Here is a 27070-nt window from a genome sequence, read left to right as displayed (position 1 = left end):
TCATTTTGGCAGAGATATATTCTGCAAATTTGAGTAGGGTTTTGGAAAATTGTTTGGCTCCTTTCTTGGAAATGCAGGGCACTGTATATTTCTTCTCTGTCTGAGCCATTCAGACCAAGGTTGTTTCTGGAAGCAGCGATATGGCTTCTACAACACAGTGAGTCACTTGATTTTCTTTGTTCTGTGATTTGCAGTTGAAAATTATGCATTCTGTTCAACCAAGTATTTTCCTGAAGGTTGAGTGTGGTATTTTTAACTTTCATTTATTTTCCTATAGCATGTTCTTAAAAATTTGCCTACCCTTCACCACAGTCTCTGCCATTACAAAGCTTTTGAAATAAAATTTTCAGAGTTGCATAAGAAAAAATTTTTTTTGACTGAGAGATCTGACTTTTATTTCAGAAGTAAAACTTAACATTTTTAAACCTAGTCTCAAGAATTTTGGTACTTAGGCTTTTGACGTATTTTATCTTTTCAGCTGTCATCATGACTCCAACTCGAGAACTGGCTTTACAAATTACTAAAGAATGTAAGAAGTTTTCGAAGACATTGGGACTTAGAGTGGTCTGTGTTTATGGAGGAACAGGAATCAGTGAGCAGGTAGTTATAACAGGAACTTTCAGTTTTTCCATCATTTCTCAAATTGAATGATTCAATGAAGTAAGAGTGATTTTTACTTGAGTGTTTTGAAAAGTGACTCTTCTAAAACCTTAAAGAGAATTAGGTGTGAAAATAGTTTTAAGAATGAGTCATGTTGTGCAAAATAAATATGTTCTGGAAGTCTAAGTCTTAATATGGTGACTGTGGTTAATATTGTATTATGTACTTAAAATTAACGAAAAGTAGTGTTTTTTTGGTACCTAGAATCAAACCCAGGGGCACTTAATCATTTAATCACATCCCCAGCCCCATTTATTTTTTATTTTGAGATAGGGTCTTGCTAAGTTGCTTAGGACCTCACCAAGTTGCTAAGGCTGACCTCGAATTTGCAATCATCCCGCCTTAGGCACCCAAGTTGCTGGGATTATAGGCGTGCACCACAATGCCCAGCTCCCCAGACCTTAATTCATTCATTGTATTTATGTTTTTACTGGGGATTGAATCCAGAGATGCTTTACCATCGAGCTGTATCTCCAGCCCTTTTTATTTTTATTCATTTATTTCACTTATTTATGTACTTACTTACCCTGAGGATTAAAACCAGGAGTACTTTACTACTGAGCTAATCCCCAGCTCTTTATTGCTTATTTTGAGATAGAGTCTTGTTGAATTGACTTGTGATCTTCCTGCCTCTGCTGCCCATATTGCTATTACTGACAAGGTCCACCCAGCTCTAATAATATTTTTTGTTGATTATATCTCAGTAAACATGGTAGAGCCACACACAGTGGCACAAACCTATAATCTCAACTACTTGGGAGGTTGAGGCAGGATGATTACAGTTCATCAACTTAATGAGACTGTCTCAAAATAAAAATAATATGTAAAAGGGAGTACCCTTCTACTAGAGTGCCCCTGGATTCAATTCCTAGTACTGCATGTGCCCTAGTGCTGACACACCCACACACAAAAGCTGGGTGGGAGGAGAATGATTATGTTAATGCTCTGTTTTTAAAATTTGGAGTCATTTTATGTTAGCATGTTCTTCCTCTTCTACTTGAGGAAGTCAGATATATTTTCCATCTTATAGATCAGAAAATATTGAGAAGGATTAAGTAAGTTTGACCAATTAGATTAATAAGAACTGGAATTTGCCCCAGGACCTAGGTCTTCTGATTCCCAAACCAGCATTTATTGTCTCTAATGCATGTTGACATCTTCAAAAGTGGCAATGTATGGTATGCTGTAATATCACAGTCTCATCTGCATTCGTAAATGATTTTAGAAAGAATTATTTAAACCATTTTGGCTCTCTGGTTTGGCATTTCTCCAAGTGTCTTCTAAAGAATAATAGTGAAATAAAAGCAAGAATCAACAACTGGGATAGATTCAAACTAAAAAGCTTTCTCTCAGCAAAGGAAACTATCAGCAATGTGAACAGAGAGCCTACAGAATGGGAGAAAATCTTTGCCAATCATACTTCAGATAGAGCACTAATTTCCAGAATATATAAAGAACTCAAAAAACTCTAGGGGCTGGGGAGATAGCTCAGTCGGTAGAGTGCTTGCCTTGTAAGCACAAGGCCCTGGGTTTGATCCCCAGCACCCAAAAAAAAAAAAAAAAAAAAAAAAAAAACTCTACACCAAGAATACAAATAATCCAATCAACAAATGGGCTAAGGAAATGAACAGACACTTCACAGAAGAAGATCTACAAGCAATCAATAAATATATGAAAAAATGTTCACCATCTTTAGTAATAAGAGAAATGCAAATCAAAACTACACTTACAATTGGGGTAAGATTCCATCTCACCCCAATTAGAATGGCGATTATCAAGAACCCAAGCAACAATAGGTGTTGGAGAGGATGTGGGGAAAAAGGTACACTCATTGCTGGTGGGGTTGCAAATTAGTACAGCCACTCTGAAAAGCAGTATGGAGATTCCTCAGAAAGCTTGGAATGGACCCACCATTTGACCCAGCTATCCCACTCCTTGGCCTATACCCAAAGAACTTAAAATCAGCATATTACAGAGATGCAGCCACATCAATGTTCATAGCTGTTCAATTCACAATAGCCAGATTGTGGAACCAAACTAGATGTCCTTTAATTGACAAATGGATAAAGAAACTGTGGTATATATATATACAATGGAATATTACTCAGCCATAAAGAATAATAAAATTATGGTATTGCAGGCAAATGGATGAAATTAGAGAATATCATGCTAAGTGAGATAAGCCAATCTCAAAAAACCAAAGGATGAATGATCTCGCTGATAAGCAGATGATGACACATAATGGGGGGTGGGAAGGGGGCAAGAGTTGAGGAAGGAAGGACTGTATAGAGGGAAAAGAGGGGTGGGAGGAGTGGGGGGAAGGGAAAAAATAGCAATGAATCAAACAACATTACCCTATGTAAATTTATGATTACACAGATGGTATGCCTTTATTCCATCTACAAACAGAGAAACAACATATATCCTATTTGTTTACAATAAAAAAATTTTTAAAAAAGAATAATAGTGATATTTTTGTTTAATTAGAAGAAAATTTGTGGGTTTTATGAACAAACAAGTTCTGGAAATGTTGGATTATACAAAGTTAAAACAGGTTTTTTTTTCTGCAAGACTTTGTAGACTGATGAACTATGTGTATTGTGATACCAGGAAAATAGATGTAGTTAAGTGGCATTTTCTGAACTTATTTAAAATAAAATTCTTTCTTAAGACTAGTATCAGAAATATTTGATTTCCTTATCCTAATGCTATTTTAAATATTTAAACTTTTTAAACTTTTTTTCTTTTTTTAGAAATTATTTTTGTAGTTATAGATGGACAAAATGCCTTTGGTTTTTTTTTTTTGCTTGTTTGTTTGTTTTTGCTTATTTTTATGAGGTGCTAAGAATTGAACCCAGTGCCTCACATGTGCTAGGCAGGCACTTAGCAACTGAGCTACACCCCCAGGCCAAACTTGGTTTATTTTCCAAGTGTATCTTTGTAATTTTTTGGAGCACATCCTGTAGTAAGAAGTGCATTTAAAAAACAAATTAAAAAAATAAGAATACATTTGTAAAATAACCTGGTACATGTATGCATATTAGATTTATATAAATCAAACAAAAGTTTTATCATGTGCTGAGTGTGATGGTCCCTACCTGTAATCCCAGTGACTTGGGAGTTGAGATGGGAGGATCACAAGTTTGAGGCCAGCCTCAGCAACTTAGCAAGTCCTTGACTCAAAGTAAAAATTTAAGAAGGGGTAGAAGCATAATTCAATGGTAAAGTGCCCCTGGGCTCAAAATTTTTTTTTTTTCCGTGTCTAGGGCCCTGGTATTTTCTATTCTATTTCATTATTTAAATGTCTGGTTGTGACTTATGAAATTGATTTAATGACATACTGATGGTAGTAACCCTAAATTATAAAAACGTTGATATGTTTCTGTGTGTTTTACAGTATTTTCTTTACCTTCCTTTCTTGGTTTTGAGGGACAGTGGTAAATTAAAATTGGTAAAATTTTATAGTTTCATTGGTTTCAAATTTATGGCACCACGTGGTCATGCTACTCTTAAATATTCCATTAGTAGTGCTCCAGCATGCCAGAGAATTAAGTAGGAGGTTTTAGAGTCTTCTAGTCAGACCTTGTTTTGCTTGGTAAAGCCATGCAAGGACCAGATGCAAGATGTTTTAATCTGTTTAAGCATTAGTGATGATTGACTGGAAAATTTCATCTTTTTAATTAGATTGCTGAACTGAAAAGAGGTGCTGAAATTATTGTTTGCACACCTGGTCGAATGATTGACATGTTAGCAGCTAACAGTGGTAAGTCAGAGGTATTTTTTTCTTGTTCTGTTTTATTTTTGAATTTTATACATTTTTGTCAAAGCAGATATAAGAAACCAATAAAGGGTTTCTGTGTTTCCTCTTAAAGCTGTAATATCTTAAATTTGTATTGTAATAAGTTTATTATCATATACTGTAGGTTTTTTTGCAATTCAATTTACAATTTTTTTTTCAGAACCAACTACATCTGTTCTTTTTCAGCTTTTAGATTCTAAATCCATTTTTCACCTAGCTTTGCTTTTAAAATATTGGGAATACTATCCTATTTGTTATTATAAAATTTAGACTTTTTTCTTTGCAGTATTTTACAATACTAGATAAATTAAGATATTGCAGCTTCAAGAAATTTTCTCTTTTGTAAATACTGCATGTTTTTAGCTCAAATGTGCTTTGTTAAATTATTCCCTATCAAAACTGTTACTAAACTGTTGACATTATTTAACTTCTGTGGAGAAAGGCCCTTCAAGATTTATAGAACTGGGCTTCCGAGACTTAAACCATCAAAGGTAGGTAATTTAATGCTGTTCCCAACCTTGCAAAACTAATTGGGGCTGCAAATGTTAGTGTGAAATACTTAAATATTAGGAAGTACTTATTTTGGCTCATTTCTATTTTTTGATGAAAATGTTTTCAAAGGTTTCCATAGTGTTCAGTGTATACATAATAGGATAATAAAAGCTGAGTAATGCATGTTTCTAATAGCATTCTGCTTGAATTTCTGTATGAACTTAATTCTAATTCTACATAAAGTTGGCAAAGTGACATTGAAATTGTTTGATAAGTCATTGTGCTTGTTTAGCATATGAAAAGTTTTGGGATGAATGCTGATTAAATAATCCCTTGTTTTTTCTCAATGCTGCATTGATTAAATCTCCTGAAATTCATCTTGATTAATTTTACCTTTTTCCTTTATCTGTCCTTTTTGGTTTATCTTTAATAACTATTTTATATGTGTTTTGCCAGGTGATTGATTCAACATTTGATAGCAATGCTTATATTAAAGTCTTTCGAAAGAGATTCCTGTATATTTAGCATTCACTGGTTAAGAAACCAGGAACCTACTGGTTTAAATACAATTATAGTTGTATCTTTGTATAGAAAAATAGAAAAATATATTTATATAATGTATTTTGTATTTAAAGTTTTTATGTAATATATTAGTTACTTATGACGTTAAATAGCTTCTCATTAATGATTTGACCTGCCCATTTAAGGAACTTCTAACTATATGGAAGTAGATGATAAAGTAAGATAAAGAAATTTTCTGCGTCTGAAGTAGTTAGCACTGGAACTTGCTTTCCACACATACGCTGTAATCTCTAATATGTTTTTTTCTAGGTGATGCTGTCAAATAATGGCTGATGTGGCTCGATGCTTCATCTCAGTCTTAGTTTTATGATGTGTTTTGGAGAGGGCTGTTTTCTGAATTTTACAGGTTCTTCAGGCCCTATGATGGTATGCAAGAGACGAGTTTGACAAAATAAAGGGCCTCATATACCCATTGTCAGAAAGTATTTGTCACTAGATTAAGATATTGTAGACCAAAATTTCTTTTCACTGTTTAAAAATACCTAACCTACCCCTCTGGTTAAGTCAGGCATTTTAGTTCCCTTTACAGTTTTTTAAGTTCTTGGTGGTCATAAAATGAATTGGGACTGATTTTTAGTTTTTCTTTTTGTTTTTATTTTTCTTCTCATCTTAGGTCGGGTCACAAATCTTCGAAGAGTGACTTATGTTGTTTTGGATGAAGCAGATAGAATGTTTGACATGGGTTTTGAGCCACAGGTAATTGTTAAGTTTCTTAAATGTTTTGAAATGTAATTATAACTGTGTAACTGCCATAAGAATGAAATATTTATGTGGTTTCTGAAATTCACACACATTTCTGTTGCCTGGAAATATTACGGACACATGGAATTGAAATAGATATTTATGTTTCAAATTACTTATAAAACTTGTTCAGGCGGTATTTGTGTAAGTTTTCCTTAGAAATCTAAAATCATCTTTAGTCGAACCAGAATTAGAAAATGGATAGAACTGGAGACTGTCAAAATAAGCCAATCCCAAAAACAAAGTTTGAATGTTCTCTCTGGTATGTGGATGCTAAAACAATAAGTGGGGGAAGGGTAGAATAGAGGCTAATTGGATTAGACAAAGGGTAATGAAGGGAAGGGAGGGGAGATGGGAAGAGTAAAGACAGGAGAATAAATTGGACATAACTTTGCTATGTTCATATATGAGTACACCACCAGTGTAACTTTACATCATGTTCAACCACAAGAATGGAATCCTAGAGTAAGTTATACTCCATGTACATATAACAAGTAAAACATTCTATAGTCATGTATATCTAAAAAGAAAAAATACAAAAACTAGAATTAGAGTACTAACCTTAAACTTTCATACTTTCTAGTTGTTATTGTCTTCCCAAATAAATTGTTTTAATTGCTGCCTTTAACTACCCTTATGATCTAGGTAGCATGTGATATTTACATTTTCCAAATATAAAAACTAAGGTGCAAAGCATTGTCCAGCTTAGGTTTTTTTGGGAGGGAGTACCAGGGGCACTCAACCACTGAGCCACATTCCCAGCCCTATTTTGTATTTTATTTAGAGACAGGTCTCACTGAATTGCTTAGTGCCTAGCTTTTGCTGAGGCTGGCTTTTAACTTGAGATCTTCCTGCCTCAGCCTCCTGAGCTGTTGGGATTATAGGCATGTACCACTTCACCTGGCCAGCTTAGGTTTTTATATTTCTCTTATATGCAGTTTGCTTAAATGCAAAATTTCAGTGATAGAAATTTATAAAAACTTTTTTTTGGAGGGAAGGGGTGCTAGATTTTTGAATCCAGGGCCTTGTACACGTTAGTCAAATACTGTCCCACTGAGCTATACCCCAGCCTTAGAAACACATTTTTGAAAGGTAGTAGAAATTTAAGAAGAGCAATGTGCGTTGTCATATTTTTTTAATAAAAATTTGTAATCTCAGACTGCAGTAACATATATCCCCAGTATGTTGTTTCTAGGTACTATACACAGAAAAGAGCATACCATATTTTTCTCCTACCTACTTATTCCTTTTCAATCGTTGAAAAATATTTGAAAGTTATCTTAAATTTAAGCATTTTATTTTCCACAAATTTTCTTAAATTCTTAGCAAAAAGCACACAAGTGCCATTTAGTCTCTCCTCCTAAACCTACTTACATTCTTTTCTCTAATACATGCCACACCTTAAAATCAGTGGATGAACCAGAAAAAAAAATTTTGGGGGGGGTCTGTTTTTTTATACTGGAGATAGATCTGAGGGGCACTTTACCACTCAGCTATACCCCTAGCCTCCCCCTTTTAAATTTTTGTTTTACTTAAAAATAATTTTTTTTCATACATGTATATAGGGTAATAATGTCTGTCTCATGCTACCATCCTTCCACCCCTAGCCCTTTTTATTTTTTATTTTGAGACAGATTTTGCAAAGTTGCTGAGGCTGGCCTCAAACTTGCAGTCCTTCTGCTTCAGTCTCCTACTAGCTGAGTTGGTAGGCATACATCACTGTGCCTACCTAACCAAGGAACTCTTGAAAAAGACAAAGAAAATACTCTTCATGGGTCACAGTGGCACGTGCCTGTAATCCCAGCCTCTGGAGAAGCTAAGGCAGGAGGATCCCAACAAGATTAGCCTCAGCAGCTTTGTAGGACTCTCGGCAATTTAAGGACACCCTATCAATATCACTTTTGCTGTTTTAAAAATATCCTATTATCTTCTATCTCCTTTCACACTCATAGGCTAACATTTAATAAGTCCTACCTCTTAAATTGCAAAATTAGCAATTTTCATTGATTCATACTCTTCAGACTCTAGGTAATTGTCATATGCTTATTTTAAAGATCCTCTAAAAGTTTAACCCATTAATCACAAAAATGGTCCCTGTGATGTTAATATGTATTTTGGAGCCAGGTATATAATTCCAACAGCTCAGGAGGCTGAGGCAGGAGGGTCACAAGTTGGAGGCCAGCCTAAGCAACTTAGTGAGATTCTGTCTCAAAATAAAAATAAAAAGGGCTGAGGAAGTGGCTTAATGGTTAAGCACCCCTGGGTTCGATCCCCAGTACCAAAAAGAAACCCAATATATATTTTGATAAAAATTTCCTCTGGCTGAGATCCAGAAAGTCAAAGGTCAACTATTTTCTCTGATATGCATTAGCTAGTTCAAAATAAAGGAAAAAAAGAAGAGAAAAGCCTTTGTGGGGGAGAGGTTCTATTAAAATAGAAGAAAGATCAGATCAGTGAAGTAGAGGAAGGGGATTGAAGGGGAGGGAGGAGGGACAGGATAAGGGAAGAACAGTGGAATGAATCTGACCTAACTTTCCTATATACATATATTCATGTGCCACAGTGCAACTCACCATTATATCCACAAGATATTAATTAAAAAAACAAAACTATAAATAAATAGCAGAAAGATCAGTAGAGGGAAGCAAACAGAGTGAGGGAAAAAGGGAGGTAAAGGAGAAATGCTGGGGACTGAATTAGAGCAAATTATGTTCTGTGCCTTTATAATTATATCAAAGTAAATCCTAATGTATAACTTAACCAATTTAAAAAATTCACATATTAAGAAAAAAAAAAATTGTCCTGACTGGACTTGCAGGATGTGAGGACACTCACCTGTAACCCCATCTCAGGAGGTAGGAGGATCTCAGATTTTCTAAAAAAAAAATCACATTATCTTACCTGTTTTTGTCAGGGTTCATTGTGCTGTTTCCCTACATAGCTATCATCTGGTGAACTTCATCATTATGAGGCTTCCCTTTGTTTCTCCTTTGTGTTGGGAGTCCCAACATTCTGTATCCTAAGAGTTAAATCTTTTCTTTATTGATTCATTTTAAAAGATTTGTTCTGCTTATAAGTTTATAGTCTCCAAATTGATTTTCTCTATGTTTTGGTCTCTGAGCTTAGAGGCTTTCTGTGGTAATCCCTTGTTACCTACCTACATTAAAGGGGTGGGGAATTGGTGGCCTAAAAAGTAATTTCAAAGCTTGTGCTAGAATGAGACCTAATGACTTTGAGGTTCACTGTAGTAATCTGGTAGTGTTTTGTAGTTAGAGACCTTTCAAGGTTAGCATTTTCTGCCTATCATCTTGAGCTGGGCAGTTTTCCCCCGAGAAGTCTTAGCCAGCTTCTTGCCTGGAGTGGAGTCTGCTAGTTCTGAGACTGGGAAAGAAGACTTGGGGGAGTGTTGGGATTTCTTACATTTCCTTCTAAGAGTTTTATAATTTTAGGTCTTTAGGTCTTTAATCCATTTTGAGTTAATTTTTTTACATGTTGTTAGTTTCATGTTCAGTTTCATTCCAGCATGTGGATATCCAGCTTTCCCTTACTTGAAAGTTTTATCTTTGTCTCCTTGAGTGGTTTTGAAACTCTGGTCAAAAATCATTTGAGGGCCAGGCGTGATGTTGCACACCTGTAATCCCAGTGATGGGAGACTGAGGCAGGAGGATTACAAGTTTGAAACTAGCTTCAGCAATTTAGCAAGGCCCTAGGCAATTTGGGGAGACCCTTTCTCAAAATAAAAAATAAAAAGGGCCGTGGATGTGGCTCAGTGGTTAAGCACCCTGGGTTCAGTTCCTGGTGTCTGCCCCCCACCCCACCCAAAAAAAAAAATCACTTGATCATATATGCAAGCCTTTATTTTGGGGTTTTCTCTTGTATTCTGTTGGTTTATATGTGTTTCTTCATGTTAGTTACTACACTTGTTTTGATTACTGTAAGTTTGTAATAAGTTTTAAAATTGAGTTTTCCAGCTTTCTTCTTTTTATTTTTGTATCAAGGATTGAACCCAAGGGGGCTCAACCACTGAGCCATAACCCCTGTCCTTTTTATTTTTCGAGACAAGATCTCACTTAGTTGCTTAGGATCTTGCTAATTTGCGGAGGCTGACTTTGAACTTGTGATCCTCCTTCCTCAATCTCCCAAGCTATTGGATTACAGGTGTACACCACTGTGCCAGGCTCCAGCTTTGTACTTTTTTAAGGTTGTTTTGGTTCTCAGGGTCCCTTTATTATCCCAGTGGTAGGATGAAGTAGCTAGCTAGCTTTCTTTTCTTTCTTTTTATTGTGTATAATGGTGTTAGGAATTGAACCTGGTCTCTCATGTGCAGACATTCTTTCAGTGAGTAACATCCTCAGTCTGTGTTTTTATATTTCTGCAAAAAATGTCATTAGGATTTTAATAGGTATTACATTGAATCAGTAGATTGCTTTGGATAGTATTAACATCTTGGCAATGTTGTCTTCCAATTTGTGAACATGGAGTATATTTCCATTTATTTATGTCTTTATTTCAGCAATATTTTGTAGTTTTCATCTTAAAAGTCTGTTTTTATCCCCCCCCCCCCCGCGAACCGGGGATTGAACCCAGGGGTTCCTAACCACTGAGCCACATCCCCAGTCCTTTTTTTTATGTTTTATTTTGAGACAGGGTCTCACTAAATTGCTTAGGGCCTCACTAAATTGCTAAGGCTAGCTTTAAACTCACAATTCTCCTGCCTCAGCCTCTTGAGCCATTGGGATTATAGGTGTGTACCACCTCACCCAGCTCATCTTAAATCTTTACCTCCTGGGTTAAATTAATACCTAAGTATTTTATTCTCTCTCTTTCTCATTTTTTTTTTTCTTTGTGGTGTTGGGGATGAAACCTAGGACTTCATACATGCCAGCTACTTTTCCACTGAGCTATATCCCCAACTCCATTTTCTTTCTTTTTAAAATTCTTTTGGATGCTATTGTAAATAGTATTTTTTATAATTTCCTTTTCAAATTATTTATTTTTAGTGTATAGATTTGCAAATGATTTTTTGTGTGTTGACTATGTGCCTTGCTACTTGCTGAACTCATTTTTTAGTGAAATCTTTATGGTTTTCTACATTTAAGATTAATTGTAAACAGTTTTAATTCTTCCTTTCCAGTTTGGTTGCCTTTATTTTTCTTGGCTACCTCCTCTGCCTGGAACTCCTATCCTAGTTCTATGTTAAATAGAAGTGGTGAGAATGGGCATACTTGCTGTGTACTTGGATCTTAACTTTCAGTTTTTCTCCATTAAATATGATGTTGTAGGTTTTTCATATGAGTTTTCTTTTGTTGAGGTGCTTCCGTACTACTACTAGTTTATTGAGTGTTTTTATCCTGAAAAGGTGTTGTATTTTGTCAAATGTTTTTACTGCATCAATTGAAAGGATCATGTGATTTTATTCCCTTCTAACATTCTTGTTAACATAACATTAACATTAGTTATTTTTTGTATCTTGAACCATCCTTGCATTTCAGGAATAAATATCACTTGGTTGTGGTGTGTGATCCTTTTAATATGCTGCCAAATTCAGTTTGTTTTTATTTTGTTGGAGATTTTTGCAGTAGTGTTCATAAAGGTATTGGTGTATAGTAGTGTGCTTGTCTGACTTTGGTGTCAGGGTAATGCTAGCTTCGTAGAATGATTTAGGAAGTGTTCTTTACTTTTTTGGAAAAGTTTGAGAATAAATCATATTCTTCTTTTAATTTTTGGCAGAATTCACTAGCAAAGCTATAAGGTCCAGAGCTTTTCTTTTATGGAAGATATTTTTGCTTAGCAACTCATTCTCCTTAGTAGTTGTAGCTATTCAGATCTTCTGTTTGTTCAGTCTTGGTAGGTTTTGTGTTTCTGGGAATTTGTCCATATCGTTGAGGTTATTCAGTTTGTTGATATGTAATTATTTGTAGTACACTTTTATAATCCTTTTAATTTTTGTAGAATCAGTCATGTCCCCACTTTGATTTCTGATTTTAGTAATTTTAACCTTCTCTCTTCTAACCGTTTGTCAGTTTTGTTTCAAAGAACCATCTTTTTTGGTTTCATTGATTTTTTTTTTTTTTCTCTTTTTTTCTATTCTATTCTATTCTCTAATTCACCGATCTCTCCTCTTAAACTTTTTTTTTTTAAAACTGCTCTTTATTATTTTCTTCCTTTATGCTAGCTTTGGGTTTAGTTTGTTCTTTTTTCTAGGTACTTAAGTTGCAAAATTATCTTATTGGTTTGATGTGTTTCCCCCCCTCCCTTCTTGAGACATGGTGTCACTGTGTTGACCAGATTGGTATCCAGCTCCTAGGATAAAGTGACACTTCTGCCTCAGCCTCCCAAGTAGTGCCTACAGGCAAGCATCATCATGCCTGGCTGTTTTTCTTTTTTGGTCCTGGATTGAACTCATGGATGCTTTGCCACTCAGCTACATCTCTCATATCTTTTTTATTTTTTATATTGAAACAGGGTCTGTGTCTTGCTGGGGATCTCAGTAAATTGCTAAGACTGACCTGGAATTTGGCAATCTTCCTGACTTAATTTCCCAGATCCCTGGGATTACAGACATGCACCACCTCACCCAGCCTGTCGTTTTTTAATCTAAGCATTTATAGCTGCAAATTTCCTCTTTCGGGGCTGAGTGTGTAGCTCAATGGTAGAGCATGCGTGTTATATCCCCAGCACCCCTAACCCCCAAACTTGCCCCTTATGCATTGCTTTTGCTAGGTCCCATAATTTTTGGTATGTTGGATTTTCCTTTTCATTTATCACATTTTCTAATTCCTCTTGTGATTCAAGAATGTGTTTAATTTCCACAAATTTGTGAATTCTCCAGTTTTACTTCTGCTAGTGAGTTCTAATATCCCATTGTGATCGCAGAATGTACTTTGATACATTTTGTATCCTAGAGACATACTATGCCACTGAGCTTCACCCCCCTTTTAAAATCTATTGAGATTTAATTTGGCCTAACATAATACCCATGTGTACTTGAGAATGGGTATGCCTTTTTTAAATATAGTATTCAGTATATGCCTGTTAGACTAGTGGCTTATTGTATTAAGTCCTGTTTCCTTACTTTTATATCCTTTCTATTCGTTAGTTTACATAAATGTGTCATGTTGAATCTTCTAGCTATATCAAACCTTTTATTAAAACTATCCTTTGTCTGTGGTAACCTTTTTTCATTTAGTCTATTTTTTCTCATATTAACATAGCCACCTCTGAAATATTTTTTCTTTATTTTCAGTTGCATTCAGTTTGCATTTTAAAATCTAAGATATCTTGTAGACAGCATATTATTGGATCATATTTTATGCATTTTCTGTCTTATGATTAGCGTTTAATCCAACTACATTTAAAGAATTTGTAATAAGAAAGGTCTTTAATTTTACTGTTTGTTTTTTATATGCCTTATAGTTTTTTGTCATTCCTTACATGTATTACTGTCTTTTATCTTTAGTTGATTTTTGGTAGTGAAATATTTAAATTCTTTTCTCATTTCCTTTTGTGTATAATCTAAGTTATTTTCTTTGTGGTTTCCATGAGAATAACATCCTAGAATTATAACACTGATTTTAATTTGTATCAGCTTAACATCAATAACATAAAAAATACCTGCTTTGGCTGGGGATATAGCTCAGTTGGTAGAGTGCTTGCCTTGCAAGCACAGGGCTCTGGGTTCAAATCCCCAGCACTGCAAAAACAAAACAAAACAAAAAAAAAACCTGCTTTATAACTCCATCCCCACCTATTACAGTTGATGATGTCACTATATTACAGTTGATGCCACTAAATTACATTGTGTGCTACAAAACATAAGCTAATAGTTCTATTCAATGTATTAGTCTCTTAAATTATATAGAAAACAATGTTACAAAGTGAAGTTACATAGTACTAGCTTTTAATAAATTTACAATATGTTCTTCTTTTTATGAAGAAAACAAAAAATGTAGTTACAAACAATTGTTAAGATAATACTAATGGCCAGGTGTCATGGTGCACATGGGAGAATGAGGCAGGAGAATCCTAAGTTTAAGGCCAGCCTCAGCAATTTAGTGAGACCTAGAAACTTTGTGAGACCCTGTCTCAAAATAAAAAATAAAAAAGACTGGGGATGTAGCTCAGTGGTAAAGCACCCCTGGGTTCACTCCCCAGTTCCCCTGCCAAAAAATATAATATTCCTAGCTAGCTGCCTGCATACTTCCCTTTTTTGAGTTCTTTAGTTCTTCATTTGCCTGAAAGTTATTGTCTCCTGTTTTTTCATTTTACCTTGAGGACTTCCTTTTGCATTTCTTGCAAGGCAGACCTGGTGGTCATGAACTCCCTCAGCTTTTGTTTATTTGGGAGTGTTTTAATTTTTGTTTTGTTTGTCCTGACTTTTCTCCTCCAAAGTTTCTGGTGAGAAATTTACTGATAATTTTGTTGAAGTTTACTTGTCTGTGACAAGTCCCTTCTTTCTTGTTGCTTTCAAGATTATCTGTCTTTATCTTTAGAAAGTTTGATTATGACGTTTCTTTTCTTTCATCCTTTCTTTCCTTCTATTTCTCCCTCCCTCCCTTCCTTCCTTTTCCTTTTCCTCTTCCTCTTCCTCTTCCTTTCCTATTTGAGCCTGAATGATGCTATGTTGCCCAAGCTGGCCTCCAGCTGGTGGATTCAGGTGATCTTCACTCCTCAGCCTCTTGAGTGGTTGGGACTATGGGCTTGAGCCACTGAGCCTGTTTGTTGGGTGTGTCTTTCAAAGTACAATTTTGCTACCTACAGAATTCTTGGTTGACAATATTTTCTTTCAGCACTTTGAAATTATCTGTCCACTGACTTCCTGCAAAGTTTCTGGTGAGATATATACTGATAATTTGTTGAAGTTCACTTGTAGGTGACAAGCTCCTTTTTTCTTGTTGCTTTCAAGATTTTCTGTCTTTGTCTTCAGAAAGTTAGATTATGGTGTATCTTAGTGAGTGTCTTTCTGAGTTCCTTTTACTTAGACTTCACTTAGCTTTTTGAATGTTTAAAGTCATGTCTTTCATTAAATTTGGAAGTTTTTGTTTTTAATTTATTTATTATTTTAAAAATTTTCAGTTGTCAGTGGACCTTTATTTATTTATTTATATGTGGTGCTGAGAATTGAACCCAGTGCCTCACACATGCCAGGCAAGTGCTCTACCACTGAGCCATAACTCCTGCCCCTGTACTTTGTTTTTTGTATGACTAGGGATTTATCCCTAGGGCACTCTACTACTGAGCTACATTTCCAGCCCCTTTTCGCTTTGATACATGGTCTTGCTGAGTTGCCCAGGGTGTTCTCCAACTTTTTATCCTCCTGCCTCAGCCTCCGGAGTCGTTGGCATTATAGGCAAGTATCACTGTGCTTGGCAAATTTGGGAAGATTTCAGGCATTATTTTTCAGATTTTTTTTTTCTGCCTTTCTATCTCGTTTCTTCTTTTGGGGCACCCATAATGTATATTTTGGTCTGCTTGATGGTGTCCCAGGGGTTCCGTATGTTCTCTTTTCTTAAATCTTTTTTTTTTTTTTTTTTTTTGCTCTGCTTCTCAGATTTAATTCTTTCCATTATCTTGTTTTCAAGTTCATTGATGCATTCAAATCTGCCTAGATGACTAGTAAATTTTTCATCCATTGTACTTTATAGCTCTTTTTGTTTTCTTTTAGGTTTTTCTTTTTTTTGATGTTTGCATTTTGTTCATGCACTGGTTTCTTGATTTTTCTCTTTATCTTCCTGAAGTTTTTTTTTTTTTTTTTTTTTTTTGGTGTGTGTGTGTGTGTGGTACTGGGGACTGAACCCAGGGGTGCTCTGACTGAGCTACATCCCCAGTCCTTTTTAAACTTTATTCTGAGACAGTTTTTGTCTTGCTAAATTGCTCTGACTGGCTTTGAACTTGTGATCTTCCTGCCTCTGCCTTCTGTGTCACTGGTATTATAGGGATGCATTACCATGAATAGCTCCTGTAGTTTTTTTTTTTTGTTTTTTTGTTTTTTTGTTTTTTTAATTCTAAGACAGTTGTTTTAAAGTTTTTATCTAGTAGATCTGCCACTGGGTCATCTCCATGGATAGTTTCTATTGATTAATTTTTTTCCTTTGGTCTGTACTTTCCTGTTTGTGTATCTTGCAAGATTTTGTTGAAAACTGGACATTTGAAACTAATAATATGGTAACTCTGGGAATCAGATTTTTCTCCCTCCCTAGGGTTTACTTTTTTTTTTTGTTGTTATATTCTATATTTGTGCCAAGGGTTAGACTGAGGCATAAACTTAAGGTCTTCTAGTGTCTTCTCTGCACTTGTACCTTCTCCTGAGTATATGTGGTCATTTTTTAATTTTCTCTGTGTATTTGGTTGGTTTTGAATGTCCTAGTCTTTTTATTTAATTTTATTTTGGTTTTTTTTTTTTTTTTTGCAATAGGGTTTCATTTTGCCCAGGCTAATCTTGAATTCCTGGGCTCAAGTCCCTCCTGAATATCTGGGACTACAGGCATGCCCTGCTGTGCCTGACTGAATGTCCTAATCTTGTTTTATTCATTTATTTATTTTTATATGTCCTAATCTTTAATGTTTGGGTGCTAAAGGGGGAAAAGGAGAACAATGAAAGGAAGAAAAAGTGGGTCTTGAACTTTAAAATCTCCTGGAATTCTCTTCAGCTGTAGGGGGAGGATCTCACAGCAGTTTGAGGGGATGGGTGGAACAACAGAAACTGCCTCTTTGTTTCTACCTTAGTGATGTAAAGTAGCCGGCAGAGCACATATCCATGATATTTAGCAACTCTGGATTCCAAAAAGCTATGTGTAGTCTGCTCCAGGAACATATTCAGGGGACCTCCGTGCAGTGGGGCAGAGGGCACAAGATATAACTACTACTGTGCTTAAAGCTAAAAATATCCATAGTTTACCTTCCAAACCCTCCCCTGGAAGTTGTAAACTTTCAGAACTCAAAAAACCATTACAGATTCTGCCATTGAAGTAGTTGGAGAGAGAGAGAGAGAGAGAGAGATAGATAGATATTGATTCTTGGTGCATCCACTCTGCCATCTTTCTCTTCCTGTGTGTGTGTGTGTGTGTGTGTGTGTGTGTGTGTGTGTTTGGAACTGAGGGTTGAACCCAGGGGTACTTTACCACTAAGATACATCCCCAGTTCTTTTAATTTTTTAAAATGTTGGGACAGGGTTTCACTAAGTTACTGAGTCTAGCCTCAAACTTAAGATCCTCCTGCCTCTGCCTCCCGTCTCTGGGATTACAGGTGTGTGCCACTTCGGATGGCTTTTGTGTGTGTGTGTGTGTGTGTGTGTGTGTGTGTGTGTGTGTATTTGTTGCACTTAGAACAGTGCCTGGTACTTGAGTGCTCAATAAAAATGGGTTAAATAAATGAAGGAAAATGGTGATAACTGTAAGTATTAGTTGCATCCTAGATATAGTTTGAAGATGAGACTACTGAATTTGTTGATGGATTATGATGAGATGAGTGACAGAGAGAGTTTATAGATGACATCTAGACTTTTGACCTAAGTGTGCAGTTGTCATTTCTTGAGATAGTTCAATGGAGAACGTCAAATTAGGGGAATAAAGTGAACTGTGATATTCTAAGATAACAAGTTTAAAAGTAACTGAAATAGTTGGTCTCAAAAGTTTCTTCTACTTGACTTTAACATTGTATGAGCTTTGGAGACTACACTTAACCATATTTATTTGTGTTGTTTTCTCAGGTCATGCGCATTGTGGATAATGTCCGTCCTGATCGACAGACGGTTATGTTTTCAGCTACTTTCCCAAGAGCTATGGAGGCTTTGGCTCGCAGAATCCTGAGTAAGCCCATTGAAGTACAGGTTGGAGGCAGAAGTGTGGTTTGCTCGGATGTGGAGCAACAAGTGGTGGGTACTATCTTAGGAAATCCCTAATTTCTTTGATGTTTAGGCAGCATTTGTGATCTTTTTAGAATCATCGTTTGTGAGCTGGATAGATAGTTTCTAAAATTTTGCCACGTATATTTGATTATATTTTTATGTGGAATTCACTGTTTAAAATGCTCTTTTTATTTTCTTTCTCCAGAAGTGGGAGACTGGTAAATAGAAATGTAACACACCTATCTTAATCTTTGATTACTTATGAAGTTAAGAAATGAGCAAACAGATGATTGCTTGCTTGTATTTGCAAACCTGTTATTCCATGAAGATTAAGAATTTCTTTCTTTTTTTTTTTTTTTGCTACCAGGGATTGAACTCAGGCACTTGACCACTGAGCCACATCCCCAACCCTATTTTGTATTTGTTTTAGAGACGTGGTCTCACTGAGTTGCTTAGTGCCTTGGTTTTGTTGAGACTGACTTTAAACTCGCAATCCTCCTGTCTTATCTTCCTGTCTCAGCCTCCCGAGCTACTGAGATTATAGGTGTGCACCTTTGCTCCAGGCTAATTCCTTTTTATTTTTTTTTTTAATTTAACTTACTTGTTTTCCAATTAAAATCAACATTTTTCTAGCTCTTCCTTAAAATATAGAAAGGTATTATTTTGTATTCATTCATCACAAACTAAATGAGTATTTCTGTCTAAAGGAAGTATTTTACATTTTTACTCCAATAAGTTGGTGCAATTTGGTGTTTTCAGATTGTGATTGAAGAAGAAAAGAAATTCTTAAAGTTACTTGAGCTTCTAGGCCATTATCAAGAATCAGGATCTGTCATTATATTTGTGGATAAACAGGAGCATGCTGATGGTCTATTGAAGGATTTAATGAGAGCATCTTACCCTTGCATGTCTCTTCATGGAGGTAATGTTTAATTCTATTCACACATGGTTTTAGATACTTAACTTGCCAAGCAGTGTGCTGTTTTCAGAATAATAATATTTGCTTTGTTCTCTGTAATTTAGAATTAAATTTTATATTACTTATTTCCATTTTTACTCATAGAAGCTTTCTGAGATCAGCAATCAGAAAAAGTAAATGAGACAGGCATACATTGGATTTTTGTGTAACTTTAGGTATAACTTCAACATTGTTATGTATACATGGGGCTTAGAACGTATGTGGAACAGGTACAGTTTTAATTACCCTCAATTAGGTATTCTGACTATATAGCTTTGTATTGTACTACTTTGGAATTTAGAGGCAACAGTCATTTATTTTCTTATAATTCTGTAATTTGGGCAGAATGTACATCTATTTTGTGTTTCATGGCTTTGTAGCTCATTTGGGTCTTGAATAAGGGGCTTGGGATCTACTTTCAATTTGCCTCACTTACATGGCTGGCGAGTTGGCACTGGCTGTTGACTGGGAGATTAGTCAAGCTATTGGCCAGGTGTTCTTTTGGCCTGTTAGGTTTTATAAAGCCCAAGAGGCAAGAAGCACAAGCTGGCAGGCCAATAAGGACAGTCCTGGAAATTAACAGAGCTTTTACTTCTTCAGTATACTGTAGGTCAAAATAGTTCCAAGACTGGTCCAAATTTAGGGGGATGGAGATATAGACTTCACCTCTTAACAAGAGAGTATCTTACCACATGCAGAAGATCATGTGGGACAGGAGATACTTGTGCTGTCATCTTTGGAACAGTCTACCATACCTGGCTTCCTATGGGATAAATTAAATTAAATGGGCTTGTATTCATTTACCTTTGTAAAAGCATTTGTTTTATTTATTTGCTTTACTGGGGATTGAACCTAAGACCTTATGTATGCTAGGTAAGCACTCTACCTCTGAACTACATCACCAACTTGGCTAGTTAACTTTTATTGTTTGAAAATGAGTTATATTTTCCTTTTTTAAAAAGATTATGGTGAATATACATTACATAAAATTTGCCATTTATTTATCGGTACTGGGGATGGAACCCAGGGACGTTCAACCACTGAGCCACATCCCCAGCCTTTTTTAAAAAAATATTTTATTTAGAGATAGAATTTCGCTAAATTGCTTAGGGCCTTCGTAAGTTGCTGAACTGGCTTTGAACTTTGAATCCTCCTGCCTCAGCCTCCTGAGTCACTGGGATTACAGGCCATGTTCCACTGTGCCTGGCTCAGATTTCCTTTTAAGACTAAATAATACTCCATTATGTGTATATACCACATTTTCTTTATTCATCTGTTGATAGAGACCTGAGTCTCCTTTTGGCTATTAGATATGTTGACACTGAATGTGGTGTACAGGTATCCTCTTATGTCTTCAGTTCCTTTGGATGTATGCCTAGGAATGGAATTCCTTGGTCATATGGTAAGTCTGTGTTTAAATTTCTGAGAAATTATCAAATTGATTTCCATAATGGTGCTACCATTTGATATTCCTACCAGCAATGTACTGGCGTTCCAGTCTCTCTACATCTTGGCCAACACTTGTTGTCTTCGTTTTTTTGGCAGGGTGGGGGAACTGGGAATTGAACTCAGGGACACTTGGCCACTGAGCCACATCCCCAGTGCATTTTTAATATTTTATTTAGGGATGGGGTCTTGCTGAGTTGCTTAGTGCCTTGCTTTTCTGAGGCTGGCTTTGAACTCGCAGTCCTCTTGCCTCAGCCTCCTGAACTGGGATTATAGGTGTACAACACTATGCCCTGCTGTTTTCCATTTTTTTGATAATAGCCATACCAGTGGGTGTTATGGCATATCTCATGATTTTGATTTGTACTTCTCTAAGAGGAAGTGATGTTAAACATCTTTTTTATGTCATTATTGGCTATTTGTATATCTTATTTGGACAAATGTATATTTGAGGCCTTTATCCACTGTTTAATTGACTTGTTTTGGTTTTTGCTATAGGGTTTCTTTCTATATTCTGTATGATAATGTGTTACCAGCTGTATGATTTGCAGATGCTTTCTCCCATTCTGAGAATTTTTTTCTCTTTGGATACAGTCTCCTGAGTACCAAAGTTTTACATTTTGAATCAGTTTACTTTTCCTTTTGTATCTGTACCTTTGTTGTCATATCAAAGAAATCATTGCCAAATCCAAGATGATGAAAATTTTACCCTTTGTTTTTCTTCTAAAAGTTTTATAGTTTCAGCTTATATATTTAGAACTTGGAAGGATTTTTCTGTGCTTTTTTTCTTTTATTTGAAATCAAGCCAGGCTGGTCTTGAACTTCTGGGCTCAAGTTATCCTCCTACTTCAACCTCCCAAATGACTGGAAATATGGTGCCACTATACCTGACTTGACACATTTTTATTTAATTTTTGTATATGGTGTAAGATGGGGTCCAAGCTTTTGCATCTGGCTACTTGGTACCCTGTTAATTAATTAATTAATTGTGTTTGTGAGGATTTGCTTCTGGACTCTGTGTTCATTTCCATTGGTTTATATGTCTGTCATGTCTTGTATGCCAAGGCCTTTCATTATAATTTGATCTTTTTTGCATTTACTTACTTTAAAGAGCAATTTTAGTTTCATAGCAAAATTGAGCAGAACTTTGGGTTGAGTACTTAGGGTTCTCATATGTCTCCACCCCTCCCCCAGCCTTCCTCACTATTAAAATCCTTACTTGAGAATGGTACCATTGTTAAAAAATCAACAAACCTGGGACTGGAGTTGTAGCTCAGTGGTAGAGTACTTGCCTAGCATGCATGAGGCACTGGGTTTGATTCTCAGCACCACATATAAATGGTGCACATGCTTGTAATCCCAGTGGCTTGGGAGGCTGAGACAGGAGGATCATGAGTTCAAAGCCAGCCTCAGCAACGGCAAGCACTAAGCAACTGAGTGAGACCCTATCTCTAAATAAAATACAAAATAGGACTGGGGATGTGACTCACTGGTTGAGGGCCTCTGAGTTCAATCCCTAGTACCCAAAAAAATAAATAAATAAAGGACCATTGACAACTAAAAAAACAAAAATAAAAATAATCAACAAACCTACACTGATATATCATTGTCATACAAAGTCCATAGTCCATTAGGGTTTACTGTTGATGTTGTACATTCTATAGAGTTGACAAATTTATATTGATTTTTGTCCATCATTACAGTATCATGCAATATAGTTTCACTGGTCTAAAAATCCTTCATCACACCTTCATCACACTCTCCCCTTAACATTGGCAATTCTAGTCTAGTCACTCTCTTCATACTTTTACTTTTTCTAGAAAGCACTACATTTATTTTTTAAATTAATCTCAAATAACCAGTATAATTAATACTGATACATATAACTTTAATTTTTGCACTGGCATCCTTGTCTTAATTTTTTTTTTTTTTCTATTTGCAGCAAAGATTCTAGTCCAGAACTTTTGTTGTTTCATACATTTGAAACATGGGCTTAGGTTTCTCACCCATGAAAATTTCTTTTCTGCTACTTGTTATTCTGTACTTTTAAATTTTAAACGTTTTGATTAAAACTGGTTTGTCCATGTATATTTTGTGCCTCGAAGTCAGTTCTTCCATTTTGCACATAAAAGAATGATATGTTAGGTGAGATAGTTTTATCACATCACTTCTTAGTTGTGATTGTTCTGAATCTTTATGAAGGAAAAGTAGAAGATTGGATTTGATTATATCTTCTTACCAAACTCTGTTCATGTACAAGTAAATAAAGTCCTAGTTGATTTAGATGTTTATAAATGTAGAAATTCTTTTAAGACCCTTAAAGAAATGGTAGAGGTGTAAACATGAAATTTCTAATGTGCAGATGGAATTTTATGTATATTACATAAGTGTGCTGGCAGTATTGAGAAGTGTGGGTGTTCACATATCTGAAATGCATGTTTTTTTTTTGTTGTTGTTTTTACCTTTGTAGAAGAAAGAAATAACAAACATCAAAACATATGGTCCATTCTTCCTAGGATTTTTAGAATTGCTAAAGATGCTGACGACTTTGGAATGTGACTAAACAAGAGAGAATATATTGAATATGTTCATTTGTGAGAATGCAGACTATGATATTTTTATTCTTTCTTTCAAGATTGAGCTCCATAAAGGGCCAGCTTTTTTGACAAAACTAGCATCTAATGACTTAATAGCTCTTTATTTCTGCTTATTCTGTATAATGAAGAGGAAGCTTAAATATATAGGACTGTCTTCTACAGAACTGCCTGAGTTGCTCAGGTCTAGAGGGGAAGGGGTAAGTGGTGGGAGATAATAGGAGTGTGCATTATGTGTTCTACCCACTGTTAGCCTTCTTAACTGGAGAAAAATTTCTCAGTACCACAGTCAAAACATTTCACGGTTGCTTGACTTTTTCATTAAGAGATTTGTCAGAACAAGACAATTGTGGTTTATGAACAAAATATATGAAGAACATGTTGTTCTTGATACTATATTTTTTACTTATCACATGCCAACACTCACTTAAAGTGGATTTAAAAATGAAAGAAAAGATCTGAAAATATTTTGATTAAACCATGACTGAAAATTCTGTCAGTCATCTATTTCTTTAATTTTGCATTAACATTGAATAATTAAACTTTTTCTTTAAAGCATCCTTGCATGTAATATGGTAAATTAAATTTGGAAAGCATTCCAGTGGTTTCTGCCTCTTCATAATTATGGTGTACAAGAACAGAGACTCGGACTGGGGTTGTGGCTCAGTGGTAAAGCGCTTGCCTAGCGTGTGTGAGGCACTGGGTTCGATTCTCAGCACCACATATAAATAAATAAATAAATAAAGGTAAAAAAAAATTTTTTAAATGTTTAAAAAAAAAAAGAACAGAGACTCTACAGGGCAGAATGCTTCTTTGAGGTGTTTGACATGCACTATTAGTATTAATTTTTTTGTTTTTTGCAACTAACAAAATATGTACTTAACTGCCTTAAATTGTGAGAAAATTTTATTGTTTCCACAACAGGAAATCGCAAAGCCAGATGATTCCAGATTGTACCATATGAGTGGGTTCAGCATCACCAATGTTTAGTTTCTACACTGCCACCTTAGACTGTGCTTAGTCTTTGGGTAGAGTCTTTTGAGTACAAGTTGTACATTTTGAATCCTAGTTTACTTTTCATACTGTGTATGCATTTGTTGTCTTATCAAAGAAATCATTGCCAAATCCAAGGTTATGAAAATTTTATCCTTTGTTTTTCTTCTAAAAGTTTAATGGTTTTAGCTCATGTGTTTGGAAGTTGGAGGGGGTTTTTTTGGTCCTTTTTTTCTTGTTTTGAGATCAACCCAGGCTGATCATGACAGCAGGAAGGCTGCACAAATGCAGTCGTCACTTCCAGAGAAAGCAAGTTTAAAGAAGAGACTATTTCCATGTGTGTATATGTTACACACAGACACACAGACACACACACACACTTTTTTTTTTTTTTTTTTTTTTTTTGCTTTTGTCAGTACTGGGGATTGAACCCAGGGGGCACTACCATGGAGCTACATCCCCAGCCCTTTTTTATTTTTTATTTTGAGACAGGATTTTGCTAAGTTGCCCAGGCTGCCCTCAAACTTGGAATCCTCTTGCCTCAGGCTCCCAAGTTGCTGGGATTACAGACACAAGCCAACATACCTAACTCTCCTAATTTTTAATTACCAAAATTTTCAAACATAGAAAAATCTGGAAAAAAAAAATATGGTAAACACCCTTATGTCTAACAGTAGTTTCTCACAGTTAACCTCCGTGTGTGTATATGTGTGTTTTTCTGGTGTTCAAACCTGCTAGGCAAACTATCACTGAACCACATTTCCAGCCTTATAGTTAACATTTAAAAAAAATAAAAAAAAATTATCACATCTTTAGCTATCCATTTTTATTAATAAAACTCATCAAATTTTATGTATAAATTTTATTAATATATTTATTTTATTAATATATTTGTAGCATCAGTTCAGCAGTTCTACTTCAATATTATATCATTAACACTATTTCAAAATTGTTTTCTAAAAATAAAATATACATATATCTATATGGGCTGGACTTACAGCTCAGTGGTGGAGTGCTTGGCTACCGTGTGTGAGGCACTGGGTTTGATCCTCAGCACCACCTAAAAAATAAATATAAAGTTATTGTGTCCATCTACAATTAAAACATTTTTAAAAGTAAAACTATACGTGAACTGTAGTGAAATATATGGATCTTAAGTGTACGAATTTAATGAATTTTCATCAGTGCACATAATTTGTGAAATGCAAAGCCCTGTTAAGATATAACCTCAGAAGTTTCCCTCTGTTAATCCCTCTTCCTGCCCACAAGAGTTAACCACTTGAAACTTTTTTTTTTCATATAGATTAGTTTTATCTGTTTTAGAGTTTCAGACAAATGGAATCATACAGTATATGTACTGTTACTTTTATGAGGTAGCACATTCTTTTTAAGATTTGTCCATGTTGTTGCATGTGTCGGTTCTTTTTTCTTATTGCTAAATAATATTATAGTTATTTCTTCAGGACACCTGGGCTGTTACTGGGATTTTGTCTGCTTTAACCACCCCAAAGAACACACCATAATTAGCATACAGAACTTTTCCATTACCCCACAAAACTCTCTCATCTTGTTCCTCTAAAGATTTGTACCCTCTGGCAACCCTTGTAGCCTTTTTGTTTGTTTTGTGTGGGTTCTTTGTTTCATTTTCTTTTGTTTGCTGTGGCTGAGGGTACTGCAATTTTCTTACAAGAATTTTTTCTAAGTAGTATCAGTACATAACCTTTTTGCAGTTGGTTTTTCTTTACTCAACATAATAACTTTGAGATTCATCTAAGTTGTTGCCTACCTCATTTTGTTTATTGTCATATTTGTTTATTTTGTATTCATTGTTTGGCTGTACCACTTCTTGTTCATCCATTTAAGGACATTTTGGTTGTTTCTAGATTTTAAAATTAAATGGAGCTGCTGTTAAATATTCAAGTAAAAGTTTTATGTGAATCTAGATAACCAATGATGAAATTACTGGATCATATAGTAAATGTATCTATGGCCGGTCTCAGTGGCACACACCTGTATTCCCAGCAGCTCTGGAGGCTGAGACAGGAGGACTGAGAATTCAAAGCCAGCCTCAGTAATGGCAAGGTGCTAAGCAACTCAGTGAGACCCTGTCTCTAAATAAAATACAAAATAGGACTGGGGATGTGGCTTAGTGATTGAGTGCCCCCCACAAAAAAATGTATCTGTGAATGATTTCCTTTGTGTGTGTGTGTGTGTTTTTTCCCCCCCTTCGGTGCTGGGGATTGAACCCAGGGCCTTGTGCTTACAAGGCAAGCACTCTACCAACTGAGCTATATCCCCAGCCCTGTGTGTGTTCTTTTGTTCATTTAGCTTCTAGATTCTACATTTATGTCTTATACCTGATTTGGGAAATTCATGACTTGTTATTTCTTCAGTTTTTTTCCTGCCTTTCTCTCCTCTTTTTTGTGCCTCCAATTTTGTATGTTTTACCTTTTAAAATGATTTCACATGTGATTTATTCAGTCTTTTTTTTAGCCTCTCTCACTTTGTAATTGAGATTGGGTAATTTTTTTTCTTCTATCTTTAGGTCCACTGACTATTTTTGGTTTTCTTCATCATTTTTATTCTACAGGCAGTTAAGTCCTTCTAATGAGGATATTTTGTTATTATATTTTATAAATTTATTTTAGTTGTTGATGGACCTTTATTTTTATTTATTTTTATGTGTGGTGCTGAGAATTGAACCCTGTGCCTCACACATGCTAGGCGGGTGCTCTACCACTGAACCACAACCCCAGCCCCTGTTGTTATTTTATGATGCTAGGAATCAAGAACAGGACCTCATGCATGATAGGCAAGTGCTCTACCACAAAGCTATAACCCTGTACACACACACACACACACACACATATAAATATATATATATATATATATTGTGTTTGTGTATTTATATATATATATATACATATATATATATATTTTTTTTTTTTTTTTTTTTTAAT

The 27070-nt window shown here is 35.4% G+C and overlaps 1 protein-coding gene across 6 annotated transcripts in view; it reads left to right on the top strand.

The window, feature by feature from the left end:
• Nucleotides 1-27070, top strand: part of Ddx46 (DEAD-box helicase 46) — an 83675-nt gene that overhangs the window by 18230 nt on the left and 38375 nt on the right. For all 6 annotated transcript variants that reach the window (XM_047555914.1, XM_047555913.1, XM_047555911.1 and 3 more), the window contains 5 exons: nucleotides 479-600; nucleotides 4345-4423; nucleotides 6147-6229; nucleotides 17982-18146; nucleotides 18879-19041. In XM_047555914.1, coding sequence (XP_047411870.1) covers nucleotides 479-600; nucleotides 4345-4423; nucleotides 6147-6229; nucleotides 17982-18146; nucleotides 18879-19041 — 612 coding nt within the window. The remainder of the gene's footprint in view (nucleotides 1-478; nucleotides 601-4344; nucleotides 4424-6146; nucleotides 6230-17981; nucleotides 18147-18878; nucleotides 19042-27070) is intronic.

This window comes from Sciurus carolinensis, chromosome 6, assembly GCF_902686445.1.
Source record: "Sciurus carolinensis chromosome 6, mSciCar1.2, whole genome shotgun sequence".
Lineage (NCBI taxonomy): Eukaryota > Metazoa > Chordata > Mammalia > Rodentia > Sciuridae > Sciurus > Sciurus carolinensis.
The sequence above is the reverse complement of the archived record's forward strand: the minus strand, read 5'-3'. Positions and strand labels throughout refer to the sequence as shown.